At 37.7% G+C, this 20,858-nt stretch overlaps 1 protein-coding gene across 9 annotated transcripts in view; it reads left to right on the top strand.

The window, feature by feature from the left end:
- The window catches only part of PPP1R13B (protein phosphatase 1 regulatory subunit 13B), a 70,281-nt gene extending 49,513 nt beyond the window's left edge, over positions 1 to 20,768 (top strand). For 6 of the 9 annotated variants that reach the window (XM_038137504.1, XM_038137501.1, XM_038137500.1 and 3 more), the window contains 14 exons: positions 2,237 to 2,338; positions 3,367 to 3,541; positions 3,918 to 4,114; positions 5,887 to 6,051; positions 6,857 to 7,037; positions 8,737 to 8,892; positions 11,650 to 11,819; positions 12,657 to 13,158; positions 13,693 to 14,459; positions 16,014 to 16,151; positions 16,228 to 16,361; positions 17,088 to 17,254; positions 18,199 to 18,398; positions 19,228 to 20,768. In XM_038137504.1, coding sequence (XP_037993432.1) covers positions 2,237 to 2,338; positions 3,367 to 3,541; positions 3,918 to 4,114; positions 5,887 to 6,051; positions 6,857 to 7,037; positions 8,737 to 8,892; positions 11,650 to 11,819; positions 12,657 to 13,158; positions 13,693 to 14,459; positions 16,014 to 16,151; positions 16,228 to 16,361; positions 17,088 to 17,254; positions 18,199 to 18,398; positions 19,228 to 19,269 — 3,096 coding nt within the window. In that variant the 3' untranslated portion in view covers positions 19,270 to 20,768. The remainder of the gene's footprint in view (positions 1 to 2,236; positions 2,339 to 3,366; positions 3,542 to 3,917; positions 4,115 to 5,886; positions 6,052 to 6,856; positions 7,038 to 8,736; positions 8,893 to 11,649; positions 11,820 to 12,656; positions 13,159 to 13,692; positions 14,460 to 16,013; positions 16,152 to 16,227; positions 16,362 to 17,087; positions 17,255 to 18,198; positions 18,399 to 19,227) is intronic. The other 3 variants (XM_038137499.1, XM_038137503.1, XM_038137502.1) reach the window with 3 other exon arrangements.
- Positions 20,769 to 20,858: the final 90 nt, after the last annotated feature.

Raw genomic sequence — 20,858 nt, 5'->3', positions numbered from 1 at the left:
CTTTTCTCAAGTTAAGCACGTTTTGGTTTGTGAATGGCACTTGGAGAAACTTCCTTACTTTTGTAGCCAATTAGTGCCTTTCAGTCAGTAATTAATAATAAAACATCTCTCGCGGTGGCCACAAGTGAGTACAAGTTACTTGCCCTGGAAGAATATTGGGAAGGACTCTTCTCTGCATAAGTCATGCTAATAAAAAAAGTACACACTAGTGAAGTTCTAATTTTTCCTTGTGTTGAAATAGAAAATTATTATCTTGAGTGGACTTCACCTCTCTTAATTACTGCTCTACTCTAAAAATTTTTCATTAGTGTTGACTAGTAAGAGGAATTTGAGTTGTTATTTCCAGTAAGCATTATAATTTCACTTCATAACTTACTCAGTGGGAAATGTTCAAACAGGGACAATAACCTTATCTGAACATTTTAGGTGACATGTCTATATTATGTGTCCAAGATAGAACAGCTTTAAAAGTTGGTGAACCAAATCTGGCTCATTTTAATGTTTGGTGTTTGTCTTATTTGAAGAATTGTATGCAGCAACATGAAATAATAATTCAGGTAGCAAAAAAATAATTCAGTTACTTTAAAACAAATAGTATTTTAATTTCCTAAATGAAGCTCAAATAAACAGTTCTGTATTGTGCTTTGGTTGGAGAATTGATACTTATGTAGGAGTTTGATGTAGAAATATGAAAAAAGCCATTCAAAATGCCTGAGATAATGTGATCTCAAAAAGAAGTTTCTGAGAGTAAAGTACAAGTACTGCAGGCTATACATGCTGGCTAGCAGTAGAGTGGGCCCAGAAAAGCAGAGCTAAATCAGTTTTCCTATGGGATTAGGTGTGATCAGATCCATAATCTGATATGTGATTTATTTTGGGCACTGGGGGGTTGTTTTGGTTTGGAGGTTCTTTTCTGTATGTCTGTAAAATGTTCAAACCTCATTCCATTTTATAAGCATTTGAAACAGTATTATTTATCAATACATCCAAAATATTTAATTATCTTTTCTTTTTCAGCAGTGTTGACTGTATTGTGGGTAGCAAGTGATGTAGTTTTTGTTTGGTTTACTAATAGTGTAGTCATGTAATTTGGTGAAAAAATTACATTGTTTACTGAATTATTAGAGTAGTCCAGCTTTTACATTGATCCAGTAAATTAACTGAATTATGTGTAAATACTTTGAAGCAGATATTGGGCTGTTCTGAACTTTGCAGCCTAATTTTTCAAAGACTGGTATTTTCTTTCTGTGGAAATTCTGAAGTTGCGGTTAAACCCTGCAATTCTAAGGTTATGAGTTTTGGTTTTCTGAATAGCAAACGTCAGTTTCTGGAGGTTTTTTTTGATATATTGCACTCTCTTTCTTGAGGTTGCATACAAAAAGCGTGGTTGAAGTAATTTGGTTTATAAATGTAAATTGTATTTGTTGATAGAATTATGGATATATTGAAACAAAGTGTTCATGTTTTAAAACATATGAAATTTTAGTCACACACATGGTATGAATTTTAAAGAATTTTCATCAATTGTGTCTCTTTCCTAATTTTGTAGCTTTTGTTAGTTTTGAAAAGCAAAAGGAGTGAGCCTTGCTAACACTTTGCACTTCGTACAAAGTAATAGTCACTTACTTATCTGAAGGGGATCAGCTTTACTTTTCTTCACTTGTACAGACTGTTTTTCACAGATCCTTACCCTGAATAAGCCCAAGATATCATGAATGTGATCTTAGTGACCCTTTATCTAAGGGTTCTCCTGTGGTCTTGTGCTGTGCTAGGTCAATAACATGAACCAGCAGTTTAAGCTGCCAAGGCAGTAATGCTGAAAATACTAGGAAAGGAAAGCAGCTTCAGATTCTCCTACTACCTAAAATCCTGCTTGCATGTGTGTTATGGTGTGTGCCTTACCAGGACTGTGTGCCAGTGCTACCAAACATCTGAACAGAGAGGAGTTAAATGGAGGATAAGGGCTCTTTTTTTCTCCTCTTGTTTGTTTTGTCTCTTAGTGTTCTCATCTCCTTCCACTTTCCCACTTTTTGCTTTTTCTGCCCCTCTGCATGGTCTGTGTCCCTCCTTTCTGCTCTGATGTTCCTCACTCTTTCACAGGTACCCATCATTCCTCTTTCTCTGAGGGCTTGGGAGGAGGCTTTAACCTTCTTCTTGATGAGTGGGGGTTCAGGTTGTGGGGTCAGAATGCCCTGATACACATCGACACATTCATGGAACATTTTCTGTTCTGCAGGTTGGGAATCCACGTGTTGAGCTCACTCTTTCTGAACTGCAAGATATGGCTGCCCGACAACAGCAACAGATTGAAAATCAACAGCAAATGTTGGTTGCTAAGGTAATAATTATATAGAGACCAATTTTTTTCAATATATGCAAGCGTAAGTTTTGTGGATAGAGAAAAACACACTAAATCACTTCAGTTAAGCTCAAGAAATTGCTTGAGAAATCCATCATTTTACGAGAATAATCTTAGCCTAGGCAGTGCACAGTCTTTTGGCATAAATACTGCTAGAACAACCTATGCAGTGTGTCTTTATAAAAATATTGCTAGGGTATGTTTATCTCTGTGTGGCTCCCTTTGTAATCTGTGGCAGAACAGGCTTGACTCCATGCTCATCTTTAGTGGTTCATTCAGTACAGTAATAGTGGGGTGGGGTGAGAATATGCCAAATTCATAAAAATTTATGTATTGCATTTCCATGTCTCAGAGACAGAAGAATATCAGTATGTTTGCAGAGTGGGGAGGGGGTTTAATGGTTTTGACATTTTGTTGATGTTGTTTGAAGTATTGTACAGCATGCCTTTGATGCTTTGAATACCTAAGAGTCAACCTACTGATTCTGTTGTTCTTTCTTGATGGAAACAATACCAAAAAAATATTTTTCCTTGTGCACCGAGCAGAAAAATTATTATTTAGAACTGGAACATTTTCTTACAGCAGTTCATCTTGCTTAAAATAGTCTGTTGGGCATACTTTGTCATCTTTAGGAAGCTGGGTAACAGCACTGGAAATTTATTTTGCCAACAGCAAGAAAACTGTTAATAATGGCAGAAAACAAATGCCAGAGGAAGCATCACAGATGTATTTGAATGAGTATTCAGACTAGGGCTGAATTCGCATATCTTTGTAAATATGTTATTTTTTGTCTAAAAAAGTCTTGAATCTCTGCTCTAAAACAGATTTATTAATTGATGTTAAAGAGTGTTTTTAGGGCTGGTACATATTTCAGTGAAATACAACATTTTCTGATTTGTGGAAATAGAAAACCTGATCAAAATTATAGGGTTTTCTAAGCTAATGTGTTGGGGTTTTTTTAATAAATGCGTAACAGATTTCTCTTGTTTAAAACCTCCTTTTGTCAGGAGCAACGTTTGCGTTACCTGAAGCAGCAAGAACGTCGCCAGCAGCAGTCTGTTTCTGAGAGTGAAAAGCTCCAAAAACTGAAAGAACGTGTTGAAACCCAAGAGACAAAGCTGAAAAAAATCCGTGCCATGAGAGGACAAGTGGACTACAGCAAGATGATGAATGGCAATTTGTGTATGTGGAATTCTTAATTTACTTACTGTGAGCTGCATGACTAACAAATAATGCTATATTTTATGTCACTATAGCATTCAAACAGGTTTTCGGGTACAACATTTTTTGTTTTATGGAGGTTCTATGTTTCCATGACATTTGTATGCAACAGAACTTTTTGTTAGTGTTATACAGTCAAACATAATGTCAGAATAAGTCTACTCTCTAACCATTAGGAAATCTTAAGATTGTTAGCAAATTAGCAATACAAATATTTTATTTGTATTTTAGATGTAAAGCTAGTGTGGTGTGTTTGTTAGTACTTGTAGAATTAAAAAAATTAACAACTTCTGCTTTATTTAATTGGTTTATGTTATTTTTATCTTGTTAATTTTAGCAACTGAAATTGAGCATATAAGTGCCATGTTCCAGGAAAAGCAGCAGGAACTGCAGGCTGCAGTGTTAAAAGTGGATCAACTCACTCAGCAACTGGAGGATTTAAGGAAAGGGAAACTGAATGGGTTCCAGTCTTACAATGGACAAATGACAGGGCCTGCAGCAGTGGAATTAAAAAAGTTGTATCAAGAGCTACAGGTAAGTAACAGAAACATTCTATTTGAATTATAACTGTAGATTTTAAAAGTTTGAGTGGCAATTTGGTTCTGTGACACCTTATAAAAGTAGTGTGTTGGAATGCTGTTAATGTGTGAGGTTGTAGTTGCCATACAGCCTTTTTTCAGAAAGAACTTCATTAGCATTATAAACTATTTTCTTTCTTATATACGTAATGATACAAAGTGTGCACGTGTTTTGAAGGGAGCTTCTCAGGCCCTAATACTGAAATACTGAAAGTCTACATAATTTATTATTTGTTTTAATCTCTCTCAAAAATTTTTTGTGAAACTAATTATCTAGAACTTTTGTGAAACTAATTATCTAGAACTCTGGTACTTTTCTATTTTGCACTGATCTGGGTATAGCAAGCTCACTTACATGTCATCTTAACTTGGAGACATGGCTGTAATTTTAAAAGAGTATTGTAAAAATGTACCTATATTGTCTGGTGTGAATAAACAAAATACATAGAAATTAAATAGCACATTTTAATAGAGTAATTAAAAATACAAGCTGCACTATATTCCCTGCACTAGATAGGGCAACATAGTTGTATATTCGCACAATTCCCTGCATCAATATTGTATATCTCCTGCAAGAAGATTGTTATATCTGGAATGATATAACTAGCTAGAATGTAGCTCTCAAGTGAGTAGTTAAGTATCTAGTTAACATGGAAATTTCATCAACTTGTGTGCTAATGTATCAGGATTTTGAGGGCTTTTTTATTTACTCGTGCTTTATTGTGATCAAAGTAACAGCTCTAATATATTTCATATTTTAAAATTAATTTAAATTTCAAAATTAGTCATATTTATTTAGATGAGCAAATACAGCAGAACTTAATCAATCCTGTTTTTATGCATTAGGAATAAGTGTCCTTTTTTTCTCTTTTTGCCCCTTACCCCTTTTTACTAGGCATATCTGCCTTTGAGTATTTCTAAGTGCAAAGATGCTCAGTAAATGAAGATTTCTCTTGTGCTTTGCGATGATCCCATATGTGTTTATCAAGACTTAAATTTGCCTCAGGTGTTTTTTGCTTGTAACATTACCATGAAAATAAGAACACTGGGACAACGTCTGAGTTATTGGAGGTGTGAAAAAATGCCAACAGCAAAGCAAGAGAAATAATTATAAAGAGTGTCATGGTTGATTTAAACCATAAAAGTAATCCACATCATAATGTACTGGAAAACTGCTGTGAAGGTTTCAGTTTAATCCCCATGCAGAGAGGAAAATCTGTGCAGAGCCCCTGTACTAGCAGTTCAGTTAACACCCCTTCCAGGCATCACAAAGTCTCATGTGGAACTGGAAACAGAATCAATAGCATAATTTCTGTTACAAGTTTTGTATCACTTAGTTTTCCTGATAGACAAACTGTCTTGGGTAAGCATAACTTTAAACAAACATTTTCTGTGATTTAGTTCTTCACAGTAGAATTTTCTGAGAAGTCTTTCTGCCTAATTCCTCAACCCATTTTCTATAAATGGGATGCGGTCTGTATGTATTTAATAGGCATGCACTAGCTTTTTTAGGATATTTTTCACTGTTTTCTTCTAAGAGTTGTTCATGATTGCAAATGCTAACTTGACAGGATGTGTGGAAGTGTAAATTAGAGGCACCAGAACAAGTCGTTGATCCAAATTCCTTTGGGTTTTTTTAACACTGCATTAAAAACCAACTTGCCAAGAGACAGAACAAGAACTGTCCTAACAACTAGGGTTTCTTTTTCTTTTGTTTTGTTTTTGAAGATCCGTAACAGGCTTAACCAGGAGCAGAACTCCAAGCTCCAGCAGCAGAAAGAACTCCTGAACAAACGCAATATGGAGGTGGCCATGATGGACAAGAGAATCAACGAGCTGCGCGAACGACTGTACAAGAAAAAAGTTGAGGCACGTCAAAAAGAAAACATTCCTGTAAGATAAACTGTTAAAAGGGCCACACTTCAGTTTATCAAGGGCCTATAAAAACTGCATAGAATCTCCCTTTTTCCCACTCAAGCAATACAATTACCTATGATAAAAGTAGCAGGTCTCTTAAAACTATTTTAAGGCTTCTCATAGGTATCCAAAAACTGTAAGACAGAATATGTTTCCTTTTATTTTTCTTTATGGCGCAGACAATACTATATTAAAAGTCAGAAAAGTTTCTATTTCTAGAAATGAAAGTATGACTATGTGCTATGTGTTTAAAAGCATGAATGCACTAAAAAACTGGGTTTTATAAAATATTTACCTTCTAGTATGGAAAATGGATAAAAATAGAAACAGTTTGATAAAGTTAGGATTAATAGTTGTCTGGAGTTTCAGAAAGATCTTAAGAGATGAGTTCTGGATTTCCATATGTATTACTAGCTGGTGGTACTGCTTTAAAAAAAACCCAACACATACATATTTGATAATTTAAGAACTTATTTTAGACCATGTGCTTGAGAAAGGCACAGTGAAAAAGACCTTACAGAGATATAGGTATCTACAAGAGATGTATATGCTGTGACTAAAAAATTAAAGTTTTGAGGTGTTGATTTTAAGGAACAAAATTTTGTGCTTTCTACCATGGTTTTTTTCTCTTTTTGTAGAAGCATAGAGTATGATAACTTAATTGTAAGGTGTCCTAGCTACAGTGCATGGTTCTAGATAATTAAGTTTAGACCTCCCTGTTCATGCAGAAAGGTCTGGATTAAATGGACATTCACGTGTCAATTTGTCTGATCGTTTTTAGTTGAATCGAATTAACGGAACTTCATCGCCCCAGTCATCCCTCAGTGCTTCAGGAAGGGTGGCAGCAGTAGGACCTTACATCCAAGTTCCAAGTGCTGGCACTTATGCTGTACCAGTAGATCCAGTTAAGCCACAGTCTCTCACCATTGCTCCCAACTCAACACATGGAAGATCAAAATCTGGTAAGTGCTTGTGTGATGTTTATCAATACATATGGTTTGAAAACGGGCAATAAAAAAAGGAGTAATCTTAAGAGACCCAGTATTGGCATAATTGCTGTAGGGGAGGAGGCAAATTTCAGATGTGTTGATATTGTTCCATGAATTGGACATCAGTCATTTGATCTGTGGCATTTTTTTCTTTCCATGATTTTTTCTAAGGAAATTGAGTGTTTTCTTTGAAATTTTACTGGCTGGTACATCCCTAAAAGGAGCACATTTTCTGCACAGATGATGTTGTGTCTTTAATATCTTTTTCAATTAGTTTGTGTGTTTGAATATAATAATGAAATCAACTTTATGGGAAACTGTATTATAAATAACTATTTACACTATGTTGCTTTTTGTCACATAAAACAAAGCTAATGAGTAAATTATAAGAAGGAGGCTAAATAGGAAAATAGAATAAAACTATGAGAGGTTTTTGCTCCATCTGGGATGTGGGAATTTGTGGTCTTTGAAGCATTTCTGAAATGGAATAACCATAACATTGATGCTGTTTACTTGTTTCTGCCCCATTTAGTGAAGAAGCTGCCCCTCCAGAACTCCCCAGAACTTTGTGTCTGAAATTGGCTCCCATGTCTCCCATCATTAATAATTCCATCTAAAATTTTGAAATAGAATTATTATTTAATTTGTGTTGGAGGCTGAAGGAAGCAGGTCATATTTGTACCTTAACTTCTCAATTCCAGCAAATCTCACCTGTTTGCTCCTACCTTAGAAAAATCAGAATTCTTAAGAAATTATAAACTAGGAAAATATACATAATACAAATAAAAATGCACGATCCCATTGGTCTGACCATAGGACTTATTTTACCTGGTCTCCTAGGAGAGATGAAAAAGGGGATAAGCAATGACTAGGAGACAAAAGCTGTTGCAATATTCACATACATTCAAGGACTTAAAACTGAATGTTCCAGCAAAATTTGCATCATGATTTCCAGATGGGGAGGAAGAGATGGGAGAAGACAATCTGAACGTCTCTGTAGGAAAGAATGTCAGAAATGCCCCCCACCCCACCCCCCCAAAAAAGCCCCAAGGTCAGAAAGCAAAACTGGCCAAACAGAACCTAATAAAAAGACTCCAGTGTTTCCCATTGATATTAGTGATTTTGTAATACCTTTATCAGCTAAAAGTATTCAAAATCTGTGCAAACCCCATCACTGTGGTTTTATGGAGAAGTCTCAAGAATATGGAATGACTTAATTGTAGGGGTGAAGGTACAGATTTGCAACAGTTTTGTTTTCAGATTCATGGATCCTTCTTCCACATACAGAAAAGGACAGTTCCTAACTTTTAAGTTTACTAACTAAAACCTGCAATTTCGTAATATCAACCTCCCAAAACATATATGCCCACTTCTAGACCTACCTCGGGACTTTTAATATTATAAAAGTAATTATTCTGCCTTAGGACTGACTTTGTATTTATTATTTTGAAGATATTTGAATGAAGTTCTGTAAAATAGATTTATGTAAGGAGAAGCGTACATGCTCCCAGGAAGAAAAGAAATTGAGAATTTATTTCAACTGTCATGCTTTTATTTCTCATTATCTGAGTGTTCCTGTTCTAATGTTCTCCATTGTCATTGTTATAATTTTTCCACCACTTTTTTTCTTTCTTTTTCTGTGTAACTGGATCTGCCTTGGTGCGTCCGGTAGAGACAGACTGTGGGTGTGTGAAAAAATCTCCAGACACCTGGAAGGTTTCTGATTTAGACATAATAGTGGATCCTATTCTGTCACCTCCCACTTCTCTTCAGTCTGCTGTTCACAATGTCATCCGCCTGGCACCTACTCTGTTTGACACCCAGCACTGTGAGTCCGTAGAAGATCTCTGGCTAGCTAAGAACTCAGTTTTTAATATGGTCATCTGAGCTCTTGCACACAGATGCATATTAAACAGCATCTTTAGAACTTGTGTTGTGGTCTGGCGTGTAGATGATGCTGTTAAAATGTAAATTGGTTGAGAAGTTTGTTTTCATCTTTGAAGGAAACAGATTTGCAGCAAATTCATCCCAGGAGTACTGGAGTTTTCTTCTCTGCAAAACCTCAACATTTTCTCAAAGTTAGAAACCTCTGGCAATCACTAGAGCATTTTAGTATATTTTGGATTGGATAGATGTATAAAATACATCTTAATGGAATTACTTAATTTGAGGCTTAATTTGAGTTACTTAATTGAGTTACTTTGTGGGCAACCTCAAGTTTCTGTGTTGCACTGACCCCAGAGTTGGGATAAAAGCTCACTCTGCCCAAGTCAATACCCAGAGTCTTGCTGCCTTCCATTGGACTTGGAGCATGCTTCAATTGCTGTAGTAAGCAACCTGGATCCAGACCTACTAAAATTTTAGGGAAAGTCAGAGAAAATATACAAAACCTGTTGTGTCTGTGTGTCAGTGTCTTATTTCTGTAAATGCACAACGACCTGGTGAGAGCTGAAACACACTGGGTGCTATGTTTACAGGCACAGCTAAGAGGGTGCATTTGGAGGGGTAGATGGGGCCAGTTGGCTGTGGGGTGGCTGAGAGCAGCAGCTGGGGTGGCCTTGTCAGGAGGGTGTTGGCATCAGATCTCCCTAGACCAGGTTGCTGAAAGCCTCATCCAGCCTGGCCTTGAACACCACCTCCAGGGATGGGACATCCACAACTTCTCTGGACGACTTGTGCCACTGACTCCCCACCCTCACAGCGTAGGTCAGAGAGAGAGAGAGAGTCTGAATTTACTTCCAGTCTGTTACCTCAGAATCTGGGGATAAACATGCTGCTTACAATAAGTTTTTGTGTACCTGTCTTTCTAATAGAAAAGTGTTGAATTTGCAGGTAAGATGTTTAACTGTGTCATGTCGTTTGTTGTTGTTTCTGTAAGTGCTTTCCTCATAATTCAACTTACAGATCCAGATGCTTTCATGTTTAGCATGAATCAATTATAACACCTTTCACTGATCTTCAGAACAAAGGTTTTACTGAACTGTAACCTTACTGGAGGCATAGAATGTCTTGTGTATTTTGTACAGTAAGAATTAATTCAGAGCATAGTTGAAAAATTTGCCATTATTTAGGGCCCAAGTGTTTAGACACCTTTTTGGTCTCACTCTTGATAACCAGATGATTAGAAACAATAACAAACAAAACCCATAACATTTTCAGCTTGTGGATAATGCTAATATTAAAGCTGGGCCTCATTACTTTACTTCCTGGCAGCTTGCAAGTGTGAAAAGTGGTTTCTGGACTATATACTGTATTCTCAGTGTAAAAATATGCAAGTGTTAATCCTGTTTTGAGAGATACTCAACAAAGAGGGTAAGGCTCGTGGATAGAAAGTAGAGTGGTGATGGAAAATTCATTCTCATTAGAATGTTCCTATACAGCTTATTTTGAGACTATCTGCTATGCGAGACAGAGAATTCTAGAAATAGTCCTGCTGATTCTATTTTCCAGAGGCTTAGAACTGAAATAGGAAACTTGGCCTCTAAATACCTGATTTTCATTTGATAGTGTATTACTGTGGGGTCCAGAAATCTCAATCAATCTCCACAATGCACAATCCCCCTCCATTTTAGCTGCTATCCTGTAGTAAAGTCAATTACCTGTTACACGTCACCTTTACACATTTAAGTGCTCCACCACAACAATTACAAGCCATAGGGATGGAGGAATGATCTCCAGTCTCCTTACAGGAAGACATGCCTGAAGTTTAATCTTTTAAAGGCAAATCAAAACCTTAGGATCTGACATAAGATTTATTTAGTAACAATAAACCATATCTAATTATTAGGCTACTTAAACTCTTTTGCTTACTTAGAGAACTGAAACTAAATAGTCTCACACAGTTAATAAAGTAACATCAATGCATCTAGGACTTCATTAAGGATTTGTTGCTTCAGTTTATGTGCAGTTATGCATGATTTTTTGCATATGATGAAGATAAAAGCCCATGACTTGTGTCTTCACACTGTGAGTTAAAGTTGTCAGCTGACTTTATAAATTTATTTAATATTAAATCTCTGGGGCAATTCTAATCGGATGAGTATGTTGAGGAGAAACAAAAGGTGAGTTAACCACCACTTCCAGCAAAGGAATGTGTGCTTTTGTTCCACCCTGCTGTTGAAGGGAGTTTTTACATCCTGTTATGGGTGAATGAATCTGGTAACCATAGTTTAAATTTGGAGTAAGTCCAGTCAGGGCTTACATAGACTTAACTGTAGTTTGACTTTGTCTCTGGATAGTATCCAAAGAATTGTGTTGAAGTGTTTCTGTACAGATTGTTAATCTGAATTTGTTTGCCTTTTAATAGCAGAATATGCAACACTCAAGCCATAATTTTGATCACATTTTTTTCTATAGAAATTTTCAGTGCAATTTGAATGTTAAAGGGTCGTGGACAGCACATTCTATGCAGTGATTTGGCTTTCAGTATTGATTTCTGAATCAAATAGTAATAATGATTTATCTCACTTCTTGAATAAAAACTAATCCCACTGTAATCTAAGCTATTATATTTCACGTGGTGTTTTGCTTGTTTGCAATGCTAGTATGGATTATCTTAAATCTAGTATTTTTGTCTGTTTTCAAGCTAATGATGGAAATTGGCCGATACTTAAACAGAGCTCAGCCCCTGTGGTAAAACCCCCTCAGATCTCCAACACAGACTGGAAAGAATCAAGCATGGATACTGCTTTAAAACAAGGAACTATATCCAGCCAGCCTTTGCCAACTTCAGTATTAGGAAGTACTGATAAGCTGGTGGGTTTCATCTGTGATGTATTTATAGATCTGCTTTGCTGAAATTATGAACCTTTGGCTTTCATAGCTGAACTCACTTCAATTAGATACACATTCCATTTCCCTTCTGATGTTTATTTAAAAAGTAAAATTATATTTCTTCTGTTCCTTTCTGTTCTTATCACATTAAAATGTGTGGGTTCATTTCAACTTTAGTACTTTGTATTCCTTCCTATTCTTTTGCATATCTAGTCTCCCCTTTCCTCTTTGCTTCTGCTAATCCTCTCCCCCCTCCTTCGCATTTTTCTAATTCATATATTTTTAGTCTTTTTCCTTTGTATAGATTATTACTTTTTCAGTGTACTCTTTTTCTCAAAAATCTCACAAAGGAAGTCATTAAATCCATCTTTAAGTGAGACTACAAGTGGTATCTGTCTTCACTGTTGTGATAGTTCTTTATGAATTCTTTAAGACTATAATTTTTAAAGAATAAGGACTTGGTCTTTAAGTTGTTTTGGTAAACTCTGACAGTATGTGTTGTCAAGATCAACTAGACTCTGAGATCTGGAACCTAGAACAAGTTAATCAGGCTTTGCACGTATGCAAATAGTTTCAAGTTGATATGAATGTGTTACAGCTGAAAGTGCCCTTTAACAGTGGCCTTTGTCTGAGGTATGATGAGATCCTCAGATTAACTCAGGTAGAATCATATCTAGTGATAAAGGAACTCAAATTGTTTATATTGATTCCTTTTCTGTCCCACAAGATTGCTAGTATGGTATGTTGAAAAAGGAATGTTCTTGCTCAGAAGTATTTAATTTAATTAAATTATATATACTATTTATTGTTCTTACACAGGGTCTTGACCTGGGGAAGGTGCCACCAACAGTTCCTGGTGTAAGCAAGCAGCTGCCTCAGAACTATGGGACCTATCCAAGCCCAGTTCCCTTAGGAACAGGTTCTACAAACTCTCTAGAAAGAAGGAAGGATGGCAGCCTGCCCAGACCTGGCACCAGTATAGCAAATCGGCAGAGGCCGGTTCCGCTCCCGCCGCCCAGCAACGTGCACCAGCCCAGCTCCTCTCAGCAGATCCAGCAGAGAATTTCTGTCCCTCCCAGCCCCACGTATCAACCCTCTGGTCCCCCCTTGTTCCCAGGAGGAGAGGGCAGGCCAGAACTGCCTTTGACTGTGGCAATCAGACCTTTCCTTGCTGATAAAGGATCCAGACCTCAGTCTCCCAGAAAAGGGCCACAGACAGTGAACTCCAGTTCCATCTACTCAGTGTATCTTCAGCAAGCAACACCACCAAAGAATTACCAACAAGCTGTGTACAATACTTTAAATAAGTCCGTAAAAGCAGGTAGAATATATTTTGCTTTTTTTTTTTCTTTCAAATACATTAAGATCTACTTGTTTGGCTTAGTTGACTTCCCATATTGGTTTGGAAAACTTGTCTAAATCTGTGAGGAAAGTAATTTTTGTGTATTCAGCATAGCAGAAAAATAATTCAATGTATTTTTGATGTTATAAATAAGTATACATTGACTTAGCTTTTATTTTAAAACAATATGCAATTGGAACAATATAGCCTGGATACTTGACCAATACTTTGATAAGTAAGTTGAAAAAACAGCAGTGCCTAGATAAGAGAGTTTTGCTCCTTTTACTGTTTCCTTGGGAAAGAGGAAAAACATTCCAGATGCTCCTTATAGCTTATAATTGTAAGCCTCAGCATCACCAACAGGTAAGTATTTATTTCTGTTTTGACAGTCCCCAGAACAATTCTTTTTCTTTCTGTATTAGTGTCAAACAAGTAGCAATAGTTTATTTATAAATATTTTATTATGTAATTTAAGAACAGCTCTTCACTGTTTTCCATCTTTCTTTTCTTCAGTTTATGGAAAGCCTGTATTACAGTCTGGTTCAACCTCTCCCTCACCCTTGCCATTCCTTCATGGCTCTTTGCCTGCCCAGTCTCCCTCACAGCCACAACCTCAGCCTCAGACTGAGGTCACTGAAAAAGATCAAGAGCTGGAAAATGCTCCACCACCCAGTGAAAACAGCAATGTGGAAAACATTCCCCGTCCTCTCAGTCCTACTAAGCTCACCCCTATTGTGCACTCGCCCCTACGGTATCAGAGCGATGCTGACCTGGAGGCTCTGAGGAGAAAATTGGCCAATGCTCCGAGGCCGTTAAAGAAACGCAGCTCCATCACCGAGCCAGAGGGCCCGAGTGGACCAAATATACAAAAGTTATTGTACCAGCGCTTCAATACCCTGGCTGGAGGGATAGAAAGTGCTCCTTTTTATCAGCCAAGCAATCCACAGGACTTCATAGGCAACTTAGCTGATGTTGATAACGGGAACGCCAGCACCAATGGCAATATTGAAGAACCAATCCCCGTGCAACCTACGGTTCCTGTCCCTGATGAACCACCCCCTTCGTCAGATGCCAATGACAATGAGTTACCTTCTCCTGCTACCGAGGAGTTGATAAGCACTGAAACCACAAATCAAACACCTGAGACAACTGAAGACAACAACAACAACCTTTCTATAGTTCCTTCTACTGAGCAGTCACCCAGTCCCACGCCAGAGGCCAGTTCTCCTGTAGAAGATGAAGCTCCTTTGCCACCTGCTCTTCCTCCTCCACTTCCTCCAGTAAGTAACAAAGCAAAAGAACAACTTTGTGAACTACAGAATTAGCTTTGTGCTTAAGCATAACTGGAACATGGTAAGCTTGTGCTCAGCGGTATCTTTGCACTTGAAGTCTCATGATATTAAAAGGAAAGAAAACCGGGGGAGTTCCAGGGAGAATTCTGATGGATTAGTTTCTTTACTACTCTAGCTGCTTAATAAGGAAAATACACAAACAGGTAACGGGAGGTTGTTATGTATTTTTCAACTTTTTGGAGGTTCTTGTTGTAGAACTAATTCTGGAATTGGAGATTCCAATTTTTTTTTTTTTTATTTGATCAGGCCTTCAAAGATACCTTACCCTTAGTTTCATACAAGTAGTTATGTCAGTGGGAAGCTTTTAATTTGCAGGTAAGTTGAAATAGCTGTTCTGGGGAAACTGCACTCCTTTTCCCCTCTCAGAGGAGATGGAACAGGACTAACTCCAGCAGCAGCATAGCTGGCTTGTGATAGCAGAAATGTTTTTCTAATGGGCTCATCACATACTTTGAATTGCTTTCAAAGTCCATCCTCTAGCTGCAGTAAAATCTTTTAAATACTTGCCATTACCAAAATCTGCCACATTTGGGCAATTGAAAAGTACAGAAAAAAATGGATTTTATTCTTTGTTGTTATGATATCACTCACTCTTTGAAACCAAGGTTCATCCTTGCTTTTAGATTCAGATAGGAATCTTGCATTCTTCTGAGGATTCAACTGCAGTGTGCACAAGGCTTTGTATGGTTTTCCATGGGCATAAGGGCCAGGAGACTTCTGGGAGAATGGGATATGCTAGCAACTAATATTATTCATAATGTGAAGGGTTTATTTTCCAAACTGAAATAGCCATCCTATATAGGACCATAAGTGAAAACAGATCCTACGGAGCTAGAGACTAAAAGCATTCTATAAAAGCTGTAGTTAATAATAGATAATTTTTTCCACAGCAAGTGACAAGGACACATGTAAGGGATTCAGAATATTCTCAAAACACATTTAAATGTGCTTCAGATCTTGAATATGCTGCTTCTGATAACACCTGCTAGAATGTCACATAAAACAGCTTCATGTTCTGTACTTTTCGTTCCTGCAACAAAACTCCCAACTTGCCAGGTCTGACCTACAACAGAGACTCCTGCTAATTCAAGGCATTGATTCCTCTTAAGTACAGACTCTGGCTTAATTGTGTGGTGCTTACCAGGCTAAGGAAAAGTTTTCAGTGTTTTAGATAATCCACCCGTAATATGCACAGCTTATATTAGATACAATTAAGATGATGCTGCTTTAAAAACTGGCTTAAGTACTTCATGCCTTTTACTCACTATCTTTAATTAGAAGCTTTGAAACTATATTGGCTTGCTTTTTAATTTTTTTAACTGCATAAAATGTAGCAATGCATCAAGCCTTTTATTTAGAGACTTAAATAGAAATTATTTCATAGCTCTAAATACCATTTAAAGAAGACGAGATTGATAAATGAATTATTTTTTCTACTTGTACAACCTGAAATTATGCCTTCCAACCTTCATCTTTACTCAGACAAAACGTACCAACTTGAAGAAACCCAACTCAGAAAGAACAGGCCATGGTTTGAGAGTGAAGTTCAATCCCTTGGCTCTCCTCCTAGATGCTTCCTTGGAGGGTGAATTTGATCTGGTACAACGAATCATATATGAGGTAAGCTTTTAAAAAATGGCAACCTCATGCAGTATTCAGAAAAAGAAAGTGCTGAACTAATTTATGTTTTCAACAGGTTGATGATCCCAGTAAACCAAATGATGAAGGCATTACACCTTTGCATAATGCAGTGTGTGCTGGTCATCACCACATTGTGAAGTTCCTACTCGATTTCGGTGTAAATGTAAATGCAGCAGATAGTGATGGCTGGTAAGTGTCAAGGTTTCTAACCTAGTATCTGGGAGAAGCACCATTTAAATGCACATTCAAAAATTCATTGAAACCTGTTCTGGGAACAATTTCCTTCCTCTTTATCCCCATCAAATGAGTACTGTCTAAGCTGTAGATGGAGATGAACTGAAATGCAAGGTTACAGCGTGTTCAGCTCCTGAGCAAGCACACTTAAACCATAAATTAGATTAGTTTGTGATAATTAGTGGTAGAGTTGCATTTCTTGTTCAGATGCTGAAATAATTAACTATAAATAACAAATGACAAAAGTTATTTTGCTTAAGTTTCTTCATCATAGGTACTACTACAGATGCTGGTGTTCTTGAAGAATCTCACCTTATGGGTTGCTGTAGCATTCTTGAAGTCATTTTGGCCGGGGGGGGGGGGGGGGATCTGAATCCTCAGCTTTGTTTTATCTTTCAGGTTTCCTTGTATTGGAAAATACCCTTTCATACCCAAGAGCTTTGTAAGCTGTGAAAATTATTAGTTTTGCTATCAACTGTTTCATAATGCTAGGCTTTACTGGAGTCAGGTAAATCCTGAAATCCACCCTAGCTGCTTGGCAGGTTTTAGACAATGCATACACATACTATAAACATAAAGAAAATTTTCCTTTTAAAACAGACAGGCTGTAAATGGTGAGATGAGAGTTAGGATTCATGGAAACTTCTTTTTTCACATGTACATTTTTTTGCTCTATTTCAGGACACCCTTGCATTGTGCAGCTTCTTGCAATAGTGTTCATCTCTGTAAACTACTGGTTGAATCTGGGGCAGCTATTTTTGCTTCAACTATAAGTGATATAGAAACTGCTGCAGACAAATGTGAGGAGATGGAAGAAGGTTATATTCAGTGTTCCCAGTTTTTGTATGGTAAGCTGTGACACCAACTCTAAGATTCATCCTGATTTGTCCCTCTGATCTGTGTGAAACATCTGCTTAAGCCCCAGACTGGATGATATGGCCCATCATGTCCCTGTGCTTTCAAAGTGCTAAAACTAGCATCACCTTTTCACTGTGATGTTTGTCTTAGTCCTTCTGGGTTTTGAATTACTTCACAGGCTCCTTCAAACGTTAAGATTTTTAAAGTTTTAATTTGGCTTCCATTCAAGGAAATGCTTCTACAGGGAGGTGTTGACCATAACAGTGAGTTGTCAAGTATTTTGACAGAGAGACTCCTAAGTTCCAGATGCACAGGCTGTTGACTGAATTCTAGTAGTAGGAACAGCCTTTTGTTTCCCATAAAATTATATAAAGATTTGGTGTTTCCAAGGCATTTTGACAAGGCAGCATGTTTCTGTGTAGTGCTGCTGTGCTCTGATTTTCATCCCTATGCTGAAATTCAGAGCTATCTATTATCACCTGAGATTTATACCCAAATCTCTAGCAGATCACACAAAGAAAGAAATATGCTTTATGAATAATTAATTTATAGGAGCGCTTAGTTACTAAAATATATTTTGCAAGAAAAGCACTTCAATGGAGCAAACAAATTTTTAATTTCCGTCAGAGGATTTAAGCTTCATTAAGGCTCTGTCAGATCTGACATTGTGTGAGTTCTGTAAGCCTCAGGTGTCCCTGTACAAGGCCTGCTGTAGGAAGCAGTTTCCAGTGCAGGTATAATAAAAGAGAAAAACCTCATTCTCTAAATTATTCTGTAAGATTTTGTTTTATCATGACAGCATTTCATCATGGAAGTGCTGAAAACTGTTCATAAAATGTTATTAACAGGAGACTAATATTTGGGCCACCGTGTCAATAGTAAAAAATCTCAGAGGGAAAAAAGAGGCTATTTTACCATCTGGTGTTGTTAACAGGAGTGCAGGAGAAGCTGGGAGTGATGAATAAAGGGGTGGTGTATGCTCTGTGGGATTATGAAGCCCAGAACAATGACGAGCTGTCATTCCACGAGGGCGATGCCATCACTATCCTGAGGCGCAAGGATGACAATGAAACAGAGTGGTGGTGGGCCCGCCTCAATGACAAGGAAGGCTACGTGCCTAAAAACCTCCTCGGGGTAAGTTCTTTCACCCTCTCCCTTCCGTTTTTCACGTGCACCTGAAGTAGGAACAAAAGATGGATTTTTAGTGAGAACAACATCTACAGCACTATGAAGTGGTATAAAGCAGATTATTCTCTCTGGCCTCTGTACCATTGTAAACAAACAGGAGAGGCTACTGTTAGGAGACTGGTGCTGGTTGTCATTGAGCAAGTTAGTATATTTAATATAGTTTATGTTTTAATGAGACTTTTTTCTTCTCCTTGGCTAAAATATAGAGCCCTGGCTCTATTAAGCAGCTTGAAGCTTTGATTCAGAAAGTTCTTTGGGAAGGTTTTTAATACCTGGCACAATATAAGAACATAGGTGTGTGTGAGTTTAAAACAGGAAGGAGCCTTGAAGATGACAATTGTGGGCACATTGTTTATGCTGCTCAGATGGAACACTGTCGGCAGAGGCCAGGAATGTAAGGTGACTAAGTAGAGAGCTACTGAGGACAAAATGCCTAAGAGAACCTTGCAGAGCAGGAAATAAGCTCTCTGGAGTGCTCAACAGGGAATTTTTGTACTTATGTAAAAGCATCCTTTGTCTCTTCTGGATCTTGAGCTAAATGCACCATGTCATTTTCAGAGCAGCCATGTTGCTGCCATTGGCAGGAGCAAATCAGCCCTTTTCCTCCCGCTTCTTGTTTTTCAAGAGTGGCCTAAGAACACCCTCAAGCTTACAAAAACCCTACCCCCCAAAGCACTTCATCACCTAGTTCTGCCTAATAAGTACCCCTTAGTTATAAATTATTTAAGTTGGTATTAACCATGCAAAGCCTAATACTGTTATTCTGTTTTTTTAGTTATATCCACGAATAAAACCTCGACAGCGAACCCTTGCTTGAATTCAGTTGTACGACAGTGCAGTACCATGCTGGTAACTGGAAACTTAGAACATACACTGGAGCCATCATTTTTGGTCATTTCACACAGAGAAATAAAACTATGGTATTTAGTTTTAATGGTGCTTTCTCTTGTTAAATGGACAGCATCCACGATTTCCAAGATCTGCGGTTTGTAAATGAGGATTGTTTGTGTGACCAGCACTGACGAGGAGAGCGATGCCTCCGCTACCGCCAGTGTTGCGCCAGCTCTCGTCTATCGCGGTGTTTTGAGTCAGAGTTCCGTGGTAGGAGCTTTCTTGTGTTCCGTGTTCAGAGGTGTCATTTGCAGAGTGCAGATGCACTGTCCGGTTTGCTCCAACCCCCCACAGCAACTGTCCCATGTCGGGATTTTGGGTATTTCTGTTCCATACCAGTGAATGTTGAGTTCTCATTACTGATCAGCTCTTTGGGTTCTAGGACACAAGATCTTCATCTGTTACATGCATAATTAAGTAGTTACCAAAGCTTGGTGAAGGCTAGGATTGTAGGTGGCAACACGGTAAACACTTAAATCCTAGTCTGGACAACCCCAACGAAAGCTTTACCTAGTCTAGCATCTTGCAGTATTTGCATTTAGAATCAAGCTAGAGAACTAACAAAAAAACAACAGTATTTGTACACTTCTCAAAGTCCCTACACAATATTTCACTTGGTGTTTTATTTCCTTATTATTCAGCCTACAGCACCGGTGTTACCTCTACGAATGTAAAGGTTCCCCTACTAACCCCCCGAGCTCGTCCAGCCTGGACACAACAGTTAGTACTGAAGTTGCAGCAGCTTAAGGGATTTGTATGTCTGCAGGGATGAAAGTGCAATAGTTGAAAAGGGTAAGAGTCTGGTAAGAGTTATACTGTGTCACCTGAAGTCTGCCTGAGTCAGTCTAGAAGAAAATATGAAGGACTGGATAGAAGTAGAGAAAGAGGGTCGTGTAGATGCCAAGTCAAGGAGAAGAAAGAAACAAGGTTTAGAGAAGGATTTAAGAAAGGCAATAGCTTATTTGAGGACAGTTTCTGTGGTTCTTGGCAGCCTACAACTGCTGCCAAGGCAAGTTATGCAATAACCTGTTCCACTACATTGCAGTTTCAAGCAAAAAAGAAAAACCCCACAAACAGGCACTTCACTGGAATTTTAATTGTACATGATTTTATATACCAAAAGTATATTTTGAATTTCTCATTATAAGTTTTAGCCATATTTCTTGTAATTTTCTCCCATTTAACAGTATGCAATTTGATTAACTCTTCATGTACAAGTTCTGTGTATAATTTATATATCCATTTCTGCAGTGCTGTAACTTGCTTTTACCACAGGTCAGCATTAACTGTATATATTGTGGTGAAAAGTGAAAGGGTATTATTGTTGAAGAATTTGCTACATGAATGTGATGATTTCAAGAGCCTATGATACACTAATTCAGAGAACATGTAAATGTGCACAATAAAGTACTGCTAAGGCATGGCTGCATTCTCCACTCTCTTTATGGAGGTCTCAACAGCAGATGTGGCTTTGGTCAGAGTCTGCATGAAAACACTCATTGTAGCTTGCCAAGG

Source organism: Motacilla alba, chromosome 5 (assembly GCF_015832195.1).
Source record: "Motacilla alba alba isolate MOTALB_02 chromosome 5, Motacilla_alba_V1.0_pri, whole genome shotgun sequence".
In the NCBI taxonomy this organism is placed as follows: domain Eukaryota; kingdom Metazoa; phylum Chordata; class Aves; order Passeriformes; family Motacillidae; genus Motacilla; species Motacilla alba.
The sequence above is the reverse complement of the archived record's forward strand: the minus strand, read 5'-3'. Positions and strand labels throughout refer to the sequence as shown.